General features: G+C 38.1%; 2 protein-coding genes across 3 annotated transcripts in view; one reads left to right on the top strand and one right to left on the bottom strand.

Annotated features, from left to right (window-relative positions):
* Positions 1–9,188: 9,188 nt before the first annotated feature.
* Positions 9,189–10,092, bottom strand: CAPZA3 (capping actin protein of muscle Z-line alpha subunit 3). Its single transcript, XM_017823915.1, is given in 5 exon segments — positions 9,189–9,266; positions 9,268–9,704; positions 9,746–9,794; positions 9,796–9,854; positions 9,857–10,092. Coding segments are annotated over 5 exon segments (825 nt in total). The 5' UTR covers positions 10,059–10,092.
* A 108-nt stretch (positions 10,093–10,200) lies between these two features.
* The window catches only part of PLCZ1 (phospholipase C zeta 1), a 47,155-nt gene continuing 41,565 nt past the window's right edge, over positions 10,201–15,790 (top strand). The window contains exons 1-3 of one of the 2 annotated variants that reach the window (XM_017823911.1): positions 10,201–10,333; positions 10,898–11,021; positions 14,806–15,040. In XM_017823911.1, coding sequence (XP_017679400.1) covers positions 10,320–10,333; positions 10,898–11,021; positions 14,806–15,040 — 373 coding nt within the window. In that variant the 5' untranslated portion in view covers positions 10,201–10,319. Of the gene's footprint in view, positions 10,334–10,429; positions 10,493–10,853; positions 11,022–14,805; positions 15,041–15,790 lie in introns of those variants that run through there. The other variant, XM_017823910.1, reaches the window with a different exon arrangement.

Consider the following 15,790-nt stretch of genomic DNA (forward strand, 5'->3'; position numbering starts at 1 on the left):
AAAACAGGATCTTAATCCTTTCCACCTAACACATCAAAGAGGAGCTTCTACTGTTTGGTCTGAAGGTCTGCATCCAGACTTTGCCTTAAAGGGAGGAAATAGGGGTTGCTCAGAGTTCTGGATACTGGGTGAACCACTAAATTGGGAATGCAGCACAGGTAACAGGGTGTGTACTTTGAGGGGAGAAAGGCATTAAGACCAACTTCCCAAGGGTAAATAGAATCTCCTATTTCATGCCAGATTCCCTCACATCAAAACAAGGAGTCCAGCTGAAGTCTTTTGTGCGAAGTCTTTATTTTTTTTTACCAGCCTAAGCAAAGAGATTGCCCAGCATTGAGCTTGTGCACCTGAGAAAGAGCCTTTGAGGTACTCAGTACTCATGTCACACCAACCTGGAAACTCACTTCTGGCCCAATGCTACAAAGTCACAAGGGTAATTTAGGTTTTATTGGAATTTTCTGTGAGTATCTAAAGGCAGAAAGGGAAAAAGACAGACTGAGTTGAGCTCTACTGTGAAACCATAGTTTGGCAGTCAGGGTTGCACAGCTGAGTAAAAAGAGAAGTGGTGAAAGGAATAAAAGCAAACAAATGCTGAGCAATATATTTTGACTTTTGCATTGTTTTCCTGCTTCTGGAGTAGGGAAATGATGTACCCAAGCAAGCATTACTGCCACTGTTTATATGAGACTATGGATCTGTGTGGAATACTGGAAAATGCATAAATTCCTCACTAATTACATCTTAAACTAACATTTAATATAATTTCTGATTTCACTTCATCATACCAACGAGCTACAAACAACTGTCCTTTGACCCAGAGCTTACAGCCTCTGGCAATTTCCTTTCTACTTAGCACATCATGAAGTCTTTAGATGATAATTTTACAATATGACATGGTTAATAACTTGGTCTTTTAGAAGCAAATGAAATAGAGAATATTCATCTGGGGAGTTAAAATTATCAGGATTATGCTGCCCGTGAGGGGTTTAATGAAACAGGAACAGATGCGTCAAAGTCACTTTTCACTGCAGAATTTTATGATTAATATATTGAGTCCTTTTTGTTTTCACTATATTTTGCTTATAAAAATATTGTGCCAATATCAATAGGATTTAGCCATTGGAATTACCTACTCAGTTACAGGGGTAGACTTGCAAATGCTTTCACCTCTTCTAGTCTGGTCCTACATGTTCACAGAACTCAAAGAAATTCTCAGAACTAAAGGAGTTCTTAAAATTATTGTTGCCTTTTTTTTTTTTTTTTTAAATACTGGAAACAACCTAAAATTCTGAAATAAGGATGCTAATGGCAGGCAAAAATCTAAGTTTTTTTCCACCTTCATTCTGCACTTAATTTTCTTCCTCCCTCCTGTTATCTGAAAACCCATAAGCAACCCCCACTCTTGCAGAATCTCAGCAGATCAGAGTGTTTCATGTTTTTACTTTCCCAATAAACAGTAGTCAGTTGTCACTAAAAAGAATTTTGCTCTGCTGGATCCAGCTACCTTCCAGCTAAGTAATGAATTATGCTAATCTTTCACTTTTTATACCCACAAATTGTGCATTCTGTAGCACACAATAACACATTTTCTACAGGTGTGTGTGAATGCCAGTTCATAACGAAGCTGCAAGGGAACTCCACTGGAAAAATGAGACACAGAGTTGAACTTCCTTAAATTAAGACATTGAACACTCCCAGAGTGAGCATACTCTTTACAGCTCACAGTCTAAATATCCATGGGATAGGTGCTTCACTTGACTTATTTATGACTAGAGCATAAATAAGTGCTTAGCATTTAATTTACTGAAGCTTCTAGACTTTTCAGCCCGTTTCTGGATTTAGAGGTATTAATTTAAAAATTAATTGTTTTATGATTAACATGTTTCATAGATTAGGACAAAAAATTGCAGCAGGATAATATAAATTGATTTATAAAATATATTGGACCACTGGAGGACAGGAACTTGGTCTGTAGGAACTTTCTCCAAGCGGGTCTAAACTTCACAGTCAAAAGAAGGGAAATTTCTCCTGTTCTCTGTACCTTCTTTATCAGGTCCTTCATTTTGTATGATTTAACTAACTGTAGCATCATGGTACCTATATCATACTATTCCTCCCAGTGGAAATAGTCAAATGATTGTAATTAATCAAACAATTAAGTACTTTGTCGAACTGGGACTTAAACAGAGGAGCCAGAAAACAGCTGAAGGCAAAATAGAACCTATGCATTTTAATCTTCTCTGTCTCCCCATGAATACTTCACAGGAAATAACAGGTTGTTTTGAAAAACCTGAATTTTAAGCACAGTTTGTCCCATAATCTGCATCACGCATTTGGCAGCCTATGTAACTTTGATAATGGAAAATAAATTATCGCACACCAAATACCAAAATGTTAATTACGCTTTTCATTGGCTTCAGATAAATCCATACTTTGTAATGGATTTAGGCATAGAGAACTACAGCCCAGAGGCTGAAATAACAGCTTGGTTCTTGCAGGACTTACAGATCATAGAAAGCATGTTGTCGATGTGCCTTTAAAATGACCTTTTGATGGAAAGAGAAGGAATGAGCTACAGAAGCTCAGTGAATACACACTGCACACTCAATGATAATTACTAGAGGAACTGGTCTGAGCAAGAATATATTAGCAGATAATGTTAATTATTTAAGAAAGAACAACAGAATAAATTTGCATGTAGATGTTATATATGGAAAGCAATGGTACTGAATTCTATGTAATACCATACCTGAAGAAATCACATTTCTTTTATGGACATGCAAAGCTGATGAACAAGAAGGTGACTTTCTTCTGCAGATGCACTTCGGGCATTGATTCATTAACAATACAAGAATGAATAATAAATACTTGAAATAAGCTGTGCTTCTCATATCTGTCTCTAATGATGATATAATTAAAAGTTGCGAACGGGAAGTCTTGTGTGAAATAAAGTTCTTAAGTAAAATTAATAATATCTTCAGTGAACTGGCAAAAATTTTTTTTCTGAAAAACAATCTCAGGGATATGTAAAAAACATTTACTAACGAACTCACAAGCATTAAAAACAAAAAGTGCTTTTTCTCATCTGTTGAATGCCATAAAGCAAGAAAGACAGCATAAGGAACCTTTATAACTTGGAATATACCTGGTTTTAAAGGTAAGTCATCTATGTAACTTGCTTTAAGATCAGTGGAGTCCTAATTATTTCGTGCTACACACAGGACAACACAGCTGTTAAAGGCATACACAGGAGTTTCTACTTCTCGGTGAGCCTGACCTCTGAGTGGTGAGCTTCTCAAAGGTCATTCTCTTAATAGTAACTTCAATGCAGGGTAAAAAACTCCAAACTCTACCAAATAAACCCCCCCCCCCTTAATAATCTGTTCATCTTCACCTTCCTTTTAATTATCTCATTCCAGAAAGAAAATGGTTCTATCTGAAACCAAAGCAACTTTTTTTTCTCCATTGAAACCACTCTCTAGGAGGCTTGTAGGGTGAGTATATATTTTTCTTACCCTAGAGAGGAACTCAAACTCTTTCAGCCATTGAATCTCCACAGTGGGATACATTCCCCAGTCCTGTCTCAACCTCCTGTCATCACAGAACCCCAAAAATACACATTAACTTCCAAGGGAAATAAATGTGAGTGTGTGGCAAAAAAAAGACGAGCAGTCCACCATGTGTCCAGGCAGAATGACTGGAGGACTAATGCCAAAATGGGCCTCTGTGAGAGTCTCCAGTCATGAACATGCATGGCTATGGACACAAACATGTTTCTTCATCTTATTTGAGTGTATAGGACTTAGTATGGCCCGCACCATGCATTTGGGTTAAAGTCTAACTCCTTGGTCTGTGTCTCAGAAGTCAGGTAACAGTGAAATTATGTGAGCAGCACTGTACTCGATGTCTTCTTGTCTCCCTCAGGCCTCTAAACTTCTTGTGTTTAAACAATATGTGTTTAAGGAAAAACAATGAATAAGTGAATAAATAAAGCCTTTTGATCCCTTGCTTTACCACCACTCTGCCCCTGAGGGCTGTTCCTACCTGGAACATGAGCTTTCTGCCAGTGAAGATGAGCACACCTAAGTAGCTGTAGGCTTGCCAAGGGCTGGTGCACTGCTCTGTGATCTGTGTAGGTAGATCATGAGGCTTTGCTGGTAAAAAAACCTGTCATAGATAAGAACACAGCAGAGTGCTTGAGGATGTAGGTTTGTAATTCTAAATTTCAGTCAGGATAGAAAATTTCCTGTTTCTTAATGCTTTTCAACTTTGTGAAACAAACTTGCATTAACTTATAGTTAATAATAATAAGAGAGTTTTATTTGGGATCATGACTACTTTGCACATGTGTCACATATAATTAAGTTGTTCCCTACCTCAGTTATTAAGAGCTGACTATTGTATTATTTATTTATCATTTTAATGCATTCTGATAGGATACCTGGGGGATCAGGGAGAGTTGTTGGCTTTCCTGGGTACAGAGAGGCTGAAGATTGCATATACTGGAGTATTGATTTGAGATCTCTGAGTCAAGGTGACTTGCCCCAAAGACAAGGAAGGAAAGACAGCAAGGGAGCTGAGATTTCAGTTCCACTCTTCTGGAACTGTCTCCTCAAGTCCCAGAACAGTGGAATTATAATACTTGTCTCTTTTTTCTTCCTTTCTCCAATTGTGAATTTGCCTTTTTACATTTTTCTTCAACATCCCACCACTTACACCCTTTCCCTGATCCCTCCTCTTCCAGGTTGCTAGTTCTCCTCTAATGCCATTCTAGACACTGGGCTTCCATTCCCCTGAGGAGAGACACCTGGATCATATGCAGTTCTGGTGACCTTTAGTTATGTATAAAGATTCAGGACTAAAAGGCCTGTACCTACATCTACAAAAAAAGCTGACCTAATATGATATGGGTCATCAGTTTTAAATATTGTGTATCTTATTCCCTCAGTTTTGTATGGTGGCAATTCCTAAGCCTTTCCATAACAAACACCTCTTGTAACCTTGGAAAATCCCAGGTTAGTATGCTTTGTATAGTTCAAAATAGTTATTTTTTGAAATAATGACTTTTGAAACCATTTCACATTCATTTTTTGTAATTCTGAGGCTTTCATTAAAAAGAACTATAAAATCCTCTATTTGTGGATGCTGACATACAGACCCGAAAATTGTCTTGCTCTTGGCATGTAATCTGCTTTTTCAGATTTGTTGGAACATTTTAAACCATTCTTACCATAGAAGGGAAAATAATCCTTGAATGTGGTCTCACTATAGCTGGAGCATTAATGCACTGATTGTTTGAGATCAGTGAGAGAGATACACTTGACAGAAGGTTCTTTGGATTTCCTTCACTTTTATTTCCTCTGTTTCAAAATCATGTTTTCCTTTCTTTTCCATCACTTGGTAAGGAATAGGGAGTAAGAAATACAGTGGAGATTTTAGTACAGACTACAGCCTGGAAAACATACAAGTAAGGCTGGGTTTTTTTACAAAAAAATGCCTTTTTCATTCCATGAATGAAGCAAAGAAAGGATTAGTACTGTTTTGGAGAACGTAAAGGAGAAAACATGAATTTCTTCCAAAGACTGTGAGTATTGATAGACTTTGATTTCTGCCAACAGATAACTGGAGTCTTTACTGCCTATTACAGATTTGTCTGTCTATTCTGAAACAAAAAAGAAATTAGCTTTTAATTCCACACATATATTTGAATGAATATGAAAATGAAATGAGTAAGCTTGTTTTGCTAAGTGTCCTCATTTTGATAGGTTTTCCACCTGCTGTAGTACTAGCAAAACATGAAGCAAACTTTATAATGTGGACATTAAATATTCAGTCCACGTACTAATTTTAAGCATCTTCCAATTTTAATTTTAAGCTGACGATGAAGTCCAAACCAAGCTCTAATGTTACTGGCATAGAAAAAACGTTGATTTTCTTTGCAACAACAATTAATGGTAGATTCAAAAGTATTGTCAGAAATAAAAAAATTTGAGCCAATTTGGCTCAGGTACATTTGTACCGACTCGATGATTCCAATGAGTTTGCAAGCCTGTAAATGGAGTTTCAACAGAAGTTCTATTTTCTTTTGAAAGAAAATTACATCTTATTGCGTAACTGTTCTGAACTGATGGAGTAGATGATCTTCTCCTTGTGACAAAGAACCATGGCCACTCAGTAACCACCAAAGATAAGAACAAAAAAAACAGTATTGGGGGCATATTACAGAAAGATAACTGATGATAATGTGTTTTTGCTGGCACAGAGCAAGTCTTTAACAGCAGATAGTTATGATTGTAAATAGGTAGATAGAGCTCCAATTCCAGGTATGCTGTACTGGCTGCAGTGGACACCTACTGCATGATTTAGCTGGACAACTTGAATTTCTGTTTTTGTTACACATGCCTGTCCTTCATTTCTGTTCTTAAAATACAGGGTGCTGATGACAACAAAAAGAGATGGATTTACAAGCAGCTATAAGAATGTGAATGGTTTTCAAAGCAGTAGAGAGAAAAAGAGGGCTATTTTAGAAATAAAGATAATGAGAGATGTCATGGATTCCCTATGCAACAAAAAAACCTCCTGGTATGGACAAAAAGGTAAGAAGTTACAACCAGATCTCAAAGATATGCGGAGTCACAAAGGTGTATAGGTAAAAGTTCAGTCAAGTGTTCAATGAAGTTGTGCATCTTCACTTTCTTCTCATAATGTTTACTCCTCCCCAAGTTTCCTCTTTCCAAAAGAAATTAAAAAATTCCAAGCCCATCCCAGAGAAGGTAGAGGGAAAAATGACAAAGCCTGTATTGGAATTACCTTTCCAAGATTAATTTCATAGGCCTTGAGAAAACTGAGTGAGCATTTTCAGGCTGATGAGAACATTTCCTCTGCCCAAATTCCATCCCTCTGAGCAGCTTCTGTTGCAGATTCTGGTTTCACAGATTCCCTCTTCTATAGAGAAAGGAAATGGAAGGATAATGAAAAGTTTGTAAGGGTAGAATGATGGGGAAGATAGGAAGACTGTGTGATCCTACAGTATTAAATGTTTTTATTATTGCACTCTTTGCTACAATTTTGCCATAGAGAAACTGCATTTTAAAGAAGAGATAATTGAGTTCTACAGTACCAAACAGTATATTGCAAAATACCATGTATTTGCATCTCATAAGGTCTGGTGGAATAAACCTTGAAAGTGAAAGTCATCTGACTGCTCAGCCTTTTTCACTGTTCTCTACTGTTCCTTATTGCTTGTTCATGTTCAATATTTGTGTTTGAATAAAGTGCTTTTTCACAATCCAGAATTTTTAGTGTTTTGTTCCTGTTTCTGTTAGTACTTAAATTTATGTCCAAAATTTCGTCTGTTATTTTGTACTGCAGATGTGAACTAGACTCACAACAGGTTATCTTCATTAAAGCATCCCTGGGTTGTATAACACTTTTTAATAAATTCCTCTTACTTTCAATAAAGGAATAATCACATACTCAAGCAAATTCCATGTAAAGACAGCTGCTTGGTCATTGACTGCTCTCCAGCAGCAACATGGGCACTAAAGGGCTGGATTGGTGTTGGATGGAACCCAGTAGCAGCTGTGGGGTGAAAAGAGAAATGACCCACAGGTAATGCAGCTTTCTCTGAAGAACCAAAGGAGCACAGAAAATGCTCTCCATGCTCCAGCCTTCTTCCTATTCAAGTGCATGGTGCAGATTCTCTAACAAATGGACATCTGCAAAAGGTGTTGTTAAGGGACATTGTTAGAAGGGCAGCAGCCTGCTTTCTGCTTGCAGGAAAGAAACCTGCATGATGAGTCTCTTCCTGCACATGGATTAGAACCGTTGTGCTGAATGACAATAATGATGAGCAACCAGATGAAAAATGTGCTCTAGTCAATGCAAATCTGAAGAATTTCAGTATATATCAAAGGAACTATTTCATTTATTTCAGTTTCATTCAAACATTGAAAACGCTGCAACATAGTCTTCTGCAATAAGGCTCTGTAAATTAGTGTGCTTATTAATAAAAATTGAGCCTATGACTTAGTCATCAGCAATATAGAATGATGTAGAAACATGGTTTTTGTATTAAACACCTCTTCATTACTCCAGATATATAGAAAATGGAACCCCCCAAATCAAGGGTCACTACGAATGCAAAATCTTCATTTTTTATCAAAAAAGAAACTTGAAAACAGCATTTTTGCATGACGTTTTCTCTACATTTTTAAACCAAGACAGTGAAAGCAATCATGACCAGTCTGATCAGTGAAGCTATAAAGCCACAGATGAGAGGGCATGTTCACAGATGACACTGCAATTGCCATCATCAGTGATGAACAACAGCAAAATCTTTGTAAAATGATGTTTAAATGTTCATGTCAATATTTTTTAGAAGTGTAGTGTTTACATCACTGCTTGAAATTAACTTTTGTTTCTGATAAAACTGTAATTAAAAGTTATATTTACAGAAAAGAGCAAAGGTGGGAGGTATTTGTAATAACTTGTGATAAATGTTAGGAAATAATCACTGTCATAGTTTGAAAGTAAACCAAAATCACATACATTCCTTTGGCCTTTGTAAGGAACACTGGGAGAAGGGAAGTAGCACTGCTTTATTCTGTAATGCCTCAGCACCCAGCACACAGCCCTGATCAGTCCTGAAATATCTTCTGCACTAGCTATAAGAAATTTATTCCTCCTGTGTACTGATCTCCCTTTGTTCGTGAGCCTGTGTTAGGGATGTCTCCTGAGCATGCAGAGAGGTATGTACAAGCCAAGCCTGAAGGCTGAATTTACAGCGTTTCACAGTACCAATGAAAAAATCTGGATATAATGCCAACCTACCTTTCCAACTTTCCTTATAACCAGTGCTTTATTTAGTATGAAGTTACATAAGTGAATGTCATATTGGTTAAAATTACAGAGGAAAGTAAGAATTTGCTTGCTGACTCACCTGCCTTTGACATTTTGACCACTACTAGTATCTTTAAAAGCAGTTGAAAAGTACATGAAGTAAATAAAAAAAAAAAGTACAGCAAATTATTTCCAGTCACTACGAACCTGAATTATTTTTAAAGTGGTAGTTGACTGATGGAAATTTCTGTACTCTCCTGAGTGATCCAGAAATAAATCAAACAAACAACCCCATTTTGTATTTTTCTTCTTTTTTATATTTAGGACACCATATCAAAGGGTTTATTTCAGTACCATGGAAGCACTTTGACATTGGAGACACTGGTGTTCAGATGCTGATCATTCAATAGTTTATTCCAGTTCATTAAAAGTGTGACTAACAGGGAGTTTCCTTGACAGATTTCCCCCTCATATATCCTCTGACAAAACCTGAATGTTTTCCAGAATGGCAATATGAAACTTGGTGTCCTCAGCTTTCACAAGTTTCACAAAATCTGTGGCAAACTGCCTTTGGTCTGTCACATTTAGAGTCTCAATCTCAGGCTCGCTGACATTTACATGGAGGCTGGCAACTTCGAAGCAGCGTGCCTGGAGGAAAAGGATCCCTGTAACATCGGTGGTACGTGGAGCCAGGGCAAAAGTCCAGCCTGACTTCCAAAGGTTGTTCCAGTGGTTTGAAGGCTGATACTGGTGGGTCTCAAAGCAGGGCACAGACAGCTCCTCTTGCCCGGGGTGGTTTTGAGCACACAGTAGGGATGTGGCAACACATGTGGGCTTCCATCCCTTGGGATGTTCCCCCACGTCTGCCATCACACTGTGCCCTGGAACCTGCTGCTTCCCCCGCCCAGGTGGGCAGACTCAGAAGGGAGTTTATCCTGAGGGCCAAAGAAAGGGGTTTCCCCCTAAATTGTTGCAGTGGGTCAGTATCACGGTGTCCCCGTTTATTTGGATGAGGGTGAGGATGTTGCTGTGGCAGCCTCCTGCCTCTCCAGCTTGTCGTCCCAGACCAGAGTAGGCACACCTCGGACAAGATGGCCCAACTCTCCAGCAGGACACTGGCACAGCTGGCTGAAAATAGGAAATAGCTCCTTCCTGGTGCCCATTCTGGGGCTGTGGGCTGTCCAAGGGGTGGGAGATGGCGGGCGAGGGCAGGCCATGAGGGCCACTTTGCGCTCGAAGGAAAAGGCACAAGATGGTGGCGGGGGGCAGCAGCGGTGGCTGGAAGGGGCCTGTGCTGGGCAGCCACGGTTTGTGACATCACCAGAGCGGCACCGGGACAACCCCGGCAGGATGGGGGAGCAAACATTCTGTGCAGTTCCAAGAGGGCACTGTGGGATGAGGAGCCCACTGTGAACTGGAGCGAGGTTCTGGCAACGCCACTGCAGTGAAGGCACTGGAGCAGGCGATGCACAGCCAGCATGGATGAGAACAGATATCCTTTGGCTGCTCTACCTCCTCCTCCTCTCCCTGTCCTGTGACAGCTGCTGTTGTGACACTCCCCACATGCCTCTTCCCCCCAGGCCTGGATCCAGCCTGGGCACACATGGGACCCCCAGATGGGTGTCAGGGAGGGCCAGGGGAAGCCTGTCTGGTCAGCCGGGGCCAGTTTGATGGTGGTTGGGTGGGCACAGTACTGGGCACACTCACTCCTTGGGGCTTCTTGGCACTCCCCATCGTTCCCTTCAGCCTCCCCCACATTTTCCTCCTCTCACTGCACCCCTTTCTTCACCCTGGCCACCTCCTGATTTCCCTCACACGCTGCCTTTGGCCCTTCTTGTCACTGCCCTCAGAGTCTTTGGGAACAGAGCAGAAGTCTCTCCTTGCGTGCCTCAAAGCCCGCTGCGTTCCCAGAGACCAGAAGACAAGGATGTTCTAGAGTATGAGAAAAGCAAAGTACAAACTTCTTAGGTTTAACAGAACTAAACTTCTCCCCTTCTTTCCCCTATTAAAAGGCAATGTCGTGGGCCAGAAGTTTCCTTAACCTCATTTCTCTTACGTGGTTCTGGTCTGTCATTCAGAATGATTTCAAGACTGGGAATATTGATTTAGAGGGCTGCATGAGGCTGCTTGAAAAAATGCAAATACCTTTTGATGAGGCACATGTAACACATATTTTCAAGGTAAGGTATATGTAGGTTAAGTAATTAAATAAGTTTAGAAGTTCAGTTACATAAGTGTCTTAGATTTGCTGACTTTTAAATTTTTTTTTGAGAAGTGTATTTCATGCTAGTAAAGTGTGCAAAATCAGCAAATAATTTTTGTTTCTGTGTAAAATAGATAACCAAGGACTCGCATTAGAATCCAAATCATTTAAGTTGGAAAATACTTTTAAGATCACTGAGTCCAATCATTCCAGCACTGCAAAATCCACTGCTAAACCATGTCCCTAAACACCACATGTACATGTCTTTTAAATACCTTCAAGGAATGGTGACTCAGACATTTCCCTGGACAGCCTGTTCCAATGCTTGACAACCCTTTTGGTGAAGAAATTTTGTCCTAATATCTAATCTGGCACACCCTGAGGCCATTCCCTCCTGTCCTATTAAGTTGGAGAAAAGACCAACACTCACATAGCGCCTTCTCTTTGCCACAACAAAATAGTGTAAGGTGGAAAATACATAAGTTTTGATTCCCAGGTTTTTTGTAGCATGTCTGCACTTGGGAAAATTTAAAATATTCTGGTTTCATCTAATCCAGCTTCTTCTGTGATCAAGCTAAGGAACCCAGACGGCCCTGTCTGATCCTAGACAGAGCCATTAGAGCAACTTCCTAAAAATCCTTTTGCCAGCAGGACAACATGGACTTGTCTGAGCTGCTTGGGCTTCAGAACAACATAGATGAAGCACACATTCAATCATTCTTCACTATACCTCTTCTCTGGGATTTAAGAGGTGTGCCTGAATGGATAGGAATTGCACTCTAACCCCCAGGGAAAGTATTGGGCCTAGAGATATGGAAGTGTTTAAGAGATTTCTATAAGGTTACATGATACAGCTAGAAATTGGACTTACTGATGGGTTAATTTAGTGTAGGGAAGAAAACTATGAGCAGGTGGATATTGTCCCAGCGAGCAAATAGTGCAAATTTGAGGGGGCCTTAGGACATCCTGGGTTTACATATTTTTCAGGTCCTTTCTAGTACTGACTCAAAAGCTCTATGATTTTTCTTTTTACCTCATTTTTTCCCCCAAAAATAGCTGTCTGGTAAAACTCTTTTCCTAAGGGAATGAAACCAAGTGGCTATATATAGATGTGTGTGTGTGTGTGTGTGATTCTTTTGAGAATTTTGTAACCAACTGGCTGATTCTGTCCCAATTTGGCAGAGGAGAATTAACTATGGTGAGTCAGAAACTTTCAGGTCATGTCATGCTGACAGTCAGACAGGCAGAGGGAAGGCATTGTGATTTCCTCACTCTGTTGTGTTCCTCTCTCATTGTTCTCTGCCTTGTCAAGCCAAGGTAAAACCGGCAGCATGAGCTCAACGCTTGCTAAAGAGGCTTCCTGTGGTTTTGGAACTTGCACTGCATTGAGAGAATTGCCAACCTTGAGTATCTCATGAGAACTTAAAAGTGTTTCTCAGTTTCCTCAGTTTTCCATCTACTTTGCTTTCTGACAGAAATTTGAGAGAGGTGGCCGGTTGTGGGTAGAGAAGAGAGTAATTATTTGAGGAAGTGACCTGCAGAGAACAAGTCTGATCTAGTTGTATTTAACATATTATGCTCAGTAGCCTGATCTAGATATTTGTAGCTGTACTTACAGGTATTCTTCGCCATTTGAGAGAAATTTAAGTGTATTCAGTAGCTTGGGGGTCCAAATATTTCGTCAGTGTAATAATATGTAAAAATACAAAGGAGTCTGAAAGGGAATCTTACTGACATTGTTGTAAGTAACTACATATCAACAGTTAATTAAATGGTTATACATAAAAAATACATTTTATAGAAAACATAGTTTGTAAAGAAAAATCTGCTTTTTTTCCTTGTCTGTTCTCTTTAGTTTATTTTAATGTAATGCTTCTTTGAGCAATATCAGAATTATGAACATTAAGATTTTTAAGGAATAATACATTTTCATATAATTCCTCTCAAGACTCTTTGTCTAGATACTTTTTCTGAATAGCAAACATTTGATGTGCGTTAATAAAAAGAAGAATAATAAAAATCCCCCAAGAAGAAATTTATAACTATCTTTTTATAGCAACATGATTTTTATAACTTTAATTTGAAGAGCTCTCCTGTGGAGCATTGTTGCCTGTATTTCATGAAGAGGCAAGTGAGATAGAAACTTTAATTTTTTTGCCCAGCTTCTCTCCATGCCAGTGCCTAAGTGAACATCTCCCAAGTCCTGATAGACTATTTATTTCCAAAATAAGTTGGTATTTTCTTTTCCTCTTTAACAGTAATGAGCAAATTTGCAGCTTTCTTAAAGATGTTAAAAATCAGGTTGAAGGTATCAACCTTGGGGAATTTCTCAGTGATAGTGAAATGTGTGTAATTAGCATTTGTATTGAAATATTTTCTGTTAAAAATGATCATTATTAATCTCTTTCACAAACTCAAAACAAATACTGAAGTACTGATATGTGAGATTTTTCACTAGAACTCCTCATGAAATTTACTTTAGTACTTGTTTCCTTTATCTAATATGTTCTGACCCCACTGTTGTATTTATTCAGAAGTATATTAGGAACTACTTTGGAAGGAGCTGGTAATGTATCATTAAACTTTTAGGTTTTATGGTATAGCTTCAAAACTAATCTAACTTAGCAATAATCAAAAGTCTTGATTAAAGTCTTGATCAAAGCCAGAGCTCAAGTAAGTAATTTCCTGTTTATGGACACTTTTGGGGAAGTAAGTGCCATGTTTTAGATGGTGAAATTTAGGCTCTCCTCTCAGTTTGAGGAGCCAACGATTACGAATTTTGATCACCTTTCAGTGATAATCATTGAGGCAATTAATTGCCATTTATTTGTGACTTTTGTGAGCATTTTTGTCATCAAATGTCTCTTAATTTGGCAACTTTTAACAATAATGCAAGCTAAAACGTTAGAAATATTTATATTTTGTATGCACAATTACTTGAGTAGAAAATTTTAAAGGAAATATAGAATAATTAAATCTGAGAAAAGTATTCAAAGCAGAAACGGTAAAAAAGTATTGTACTCAAATTCTTTTGCCCTTTTAAACTTTGTAGTGGCTTTTATACTGGAACATTGAAATTAATTACTATGCTAACATTTTGTAAGCTGTATAAAAACAAGCTTACAGTTTAAGAATTCTGAAAGTGTGAATAATTAATCTAACTTAACCAGTCTGGCTTGTTAAGAATAGAACATGATGTCATAGGTTATTATAAAATACCTTGTCTTCAAACTTTAATAGTGTTTCTTATCTGATGTATTGAAAGACTTGGATCTCATGATAATTTGGTCATCCTTATTTCATTTTTAAATTACTGGTTGCTGTGTTTTGTATGGAAATTTAATGGACAGTATTCACAATATGGTCTAAATTGCTGTTGGAGAAATATTATATTAAATATATTTTCCACTTGATAACTTTTATGCTGCAAATTTATTTTAATTTGCATCATTTTAGAGACTTTGCATAATGTGTTTTAATATTGCATACGCATTAAATATAAATTTATTGTAATTATTTAGATGCTAATTATGCCATATGGTCCATTTTAATCTGTATAAAATATTTTACCACACAAAATCAAATCTAAAAGTTAAAGAATATGATCTCATAACACACTGTTGCCTGAGGATTCTTCTTTGGTTCTTGCTCTTATGATCAGTTAGAATAAAGTGGTTTGTGTGTCTCTTTGTGTTGTTGCATATATTTGTATTGACTGGGTTTTGTGGTGGATTTTTTTGGTTGCCTTTTTTTTTTTCCAGAAAACAGTTGACAAACACTCAGGACACATAATTAGCATGGAAGACTTCAAGGCAATTTATCGAGCTATTGTGCACAGATCTGAATTTCAGGAACTATTCCGGGCTTACTCGCCAGACGGCAAAATTCTCCCTGACAGCCAGCTCATTAAATTTCTTGTGAAAGAACAGTTTTACACTGATGCCACTGAAACAACTGCCTTTGAACTTATTTCGAAGTATGAACCCATTGATGAAGGTATGCATGGCTTAAGTATTTGATATCTCTTATTTACAGAGCTTCTGTCAATGACTGGGGTTTGCAAGAACCTCATATGTTTATTACTTTAAAAGCAATCCCTTTTTGTGTATTTATTATTTTTTTTCTGTGTTTTCTTTTTTTTTCCATGGTGCTATCTTTTCTCTGTTCTCTTCTTTTCTTCCTGTCATTTATCTCTCTTTTTCCCTCGTCCTTCCACGTATTCTGTTCTTCAGCTCACCGATGGTCACAATAAAACACTTTTAATTTGTTTTTCTTAGGGTTCTTATCTGCCATGTTTGCTTCTCTGCTCATTGTACTGTCTTGTCTCCCTTGAGTCGTTCACTGACAATGTAGGGCCACAGACAAGACTTGTCCCCTTGACTTGCTTGCAGAATAAGCCCTATGTATGATCTTCACGATCATCCTTTCTGAATCATGAGAATTCTGAGATGAGGAGAGGTTTATAAAGCTGTAACGTATTCTTCAGCTATTGAAAGCTGCCTCAAGTTGTAGTGTAATATTTCTGCTGAGTTTCACTGAACATAACTTGAGGCGAAATTTGCAACTAAGCTATGAAAAGGACCTAAATGCATTTTATTGCAAGCTGTTACTTTGTTCAGTGGAATATGAATCTCAGATGTTTAATTTTTCAGTTTCCTTGGTTCCTGGTCTTTGAAAATGGGTGGATTTGATAACTGGTTAAAAAAAAATAAACCCAAGGAGAAGTGTTCCTTTTGGGATAATAAT

The sequence above is a fragment of the Lepidothrix coronata genome, unplaced genomic scaffold, assembly GCF_001604755.1.
Source record: "Lepidothrix coronata isolate B3197 unplaced genomic scaffold, Lepidothrix_coronata-1.0 Scaffold107, whole genome shotgun sequence".
NCBI lineage: Eukaryota > Metazoa > Chordata > Aves > Passeriformes > Pipridae > Lepidothrix > Lepidothrix coronata.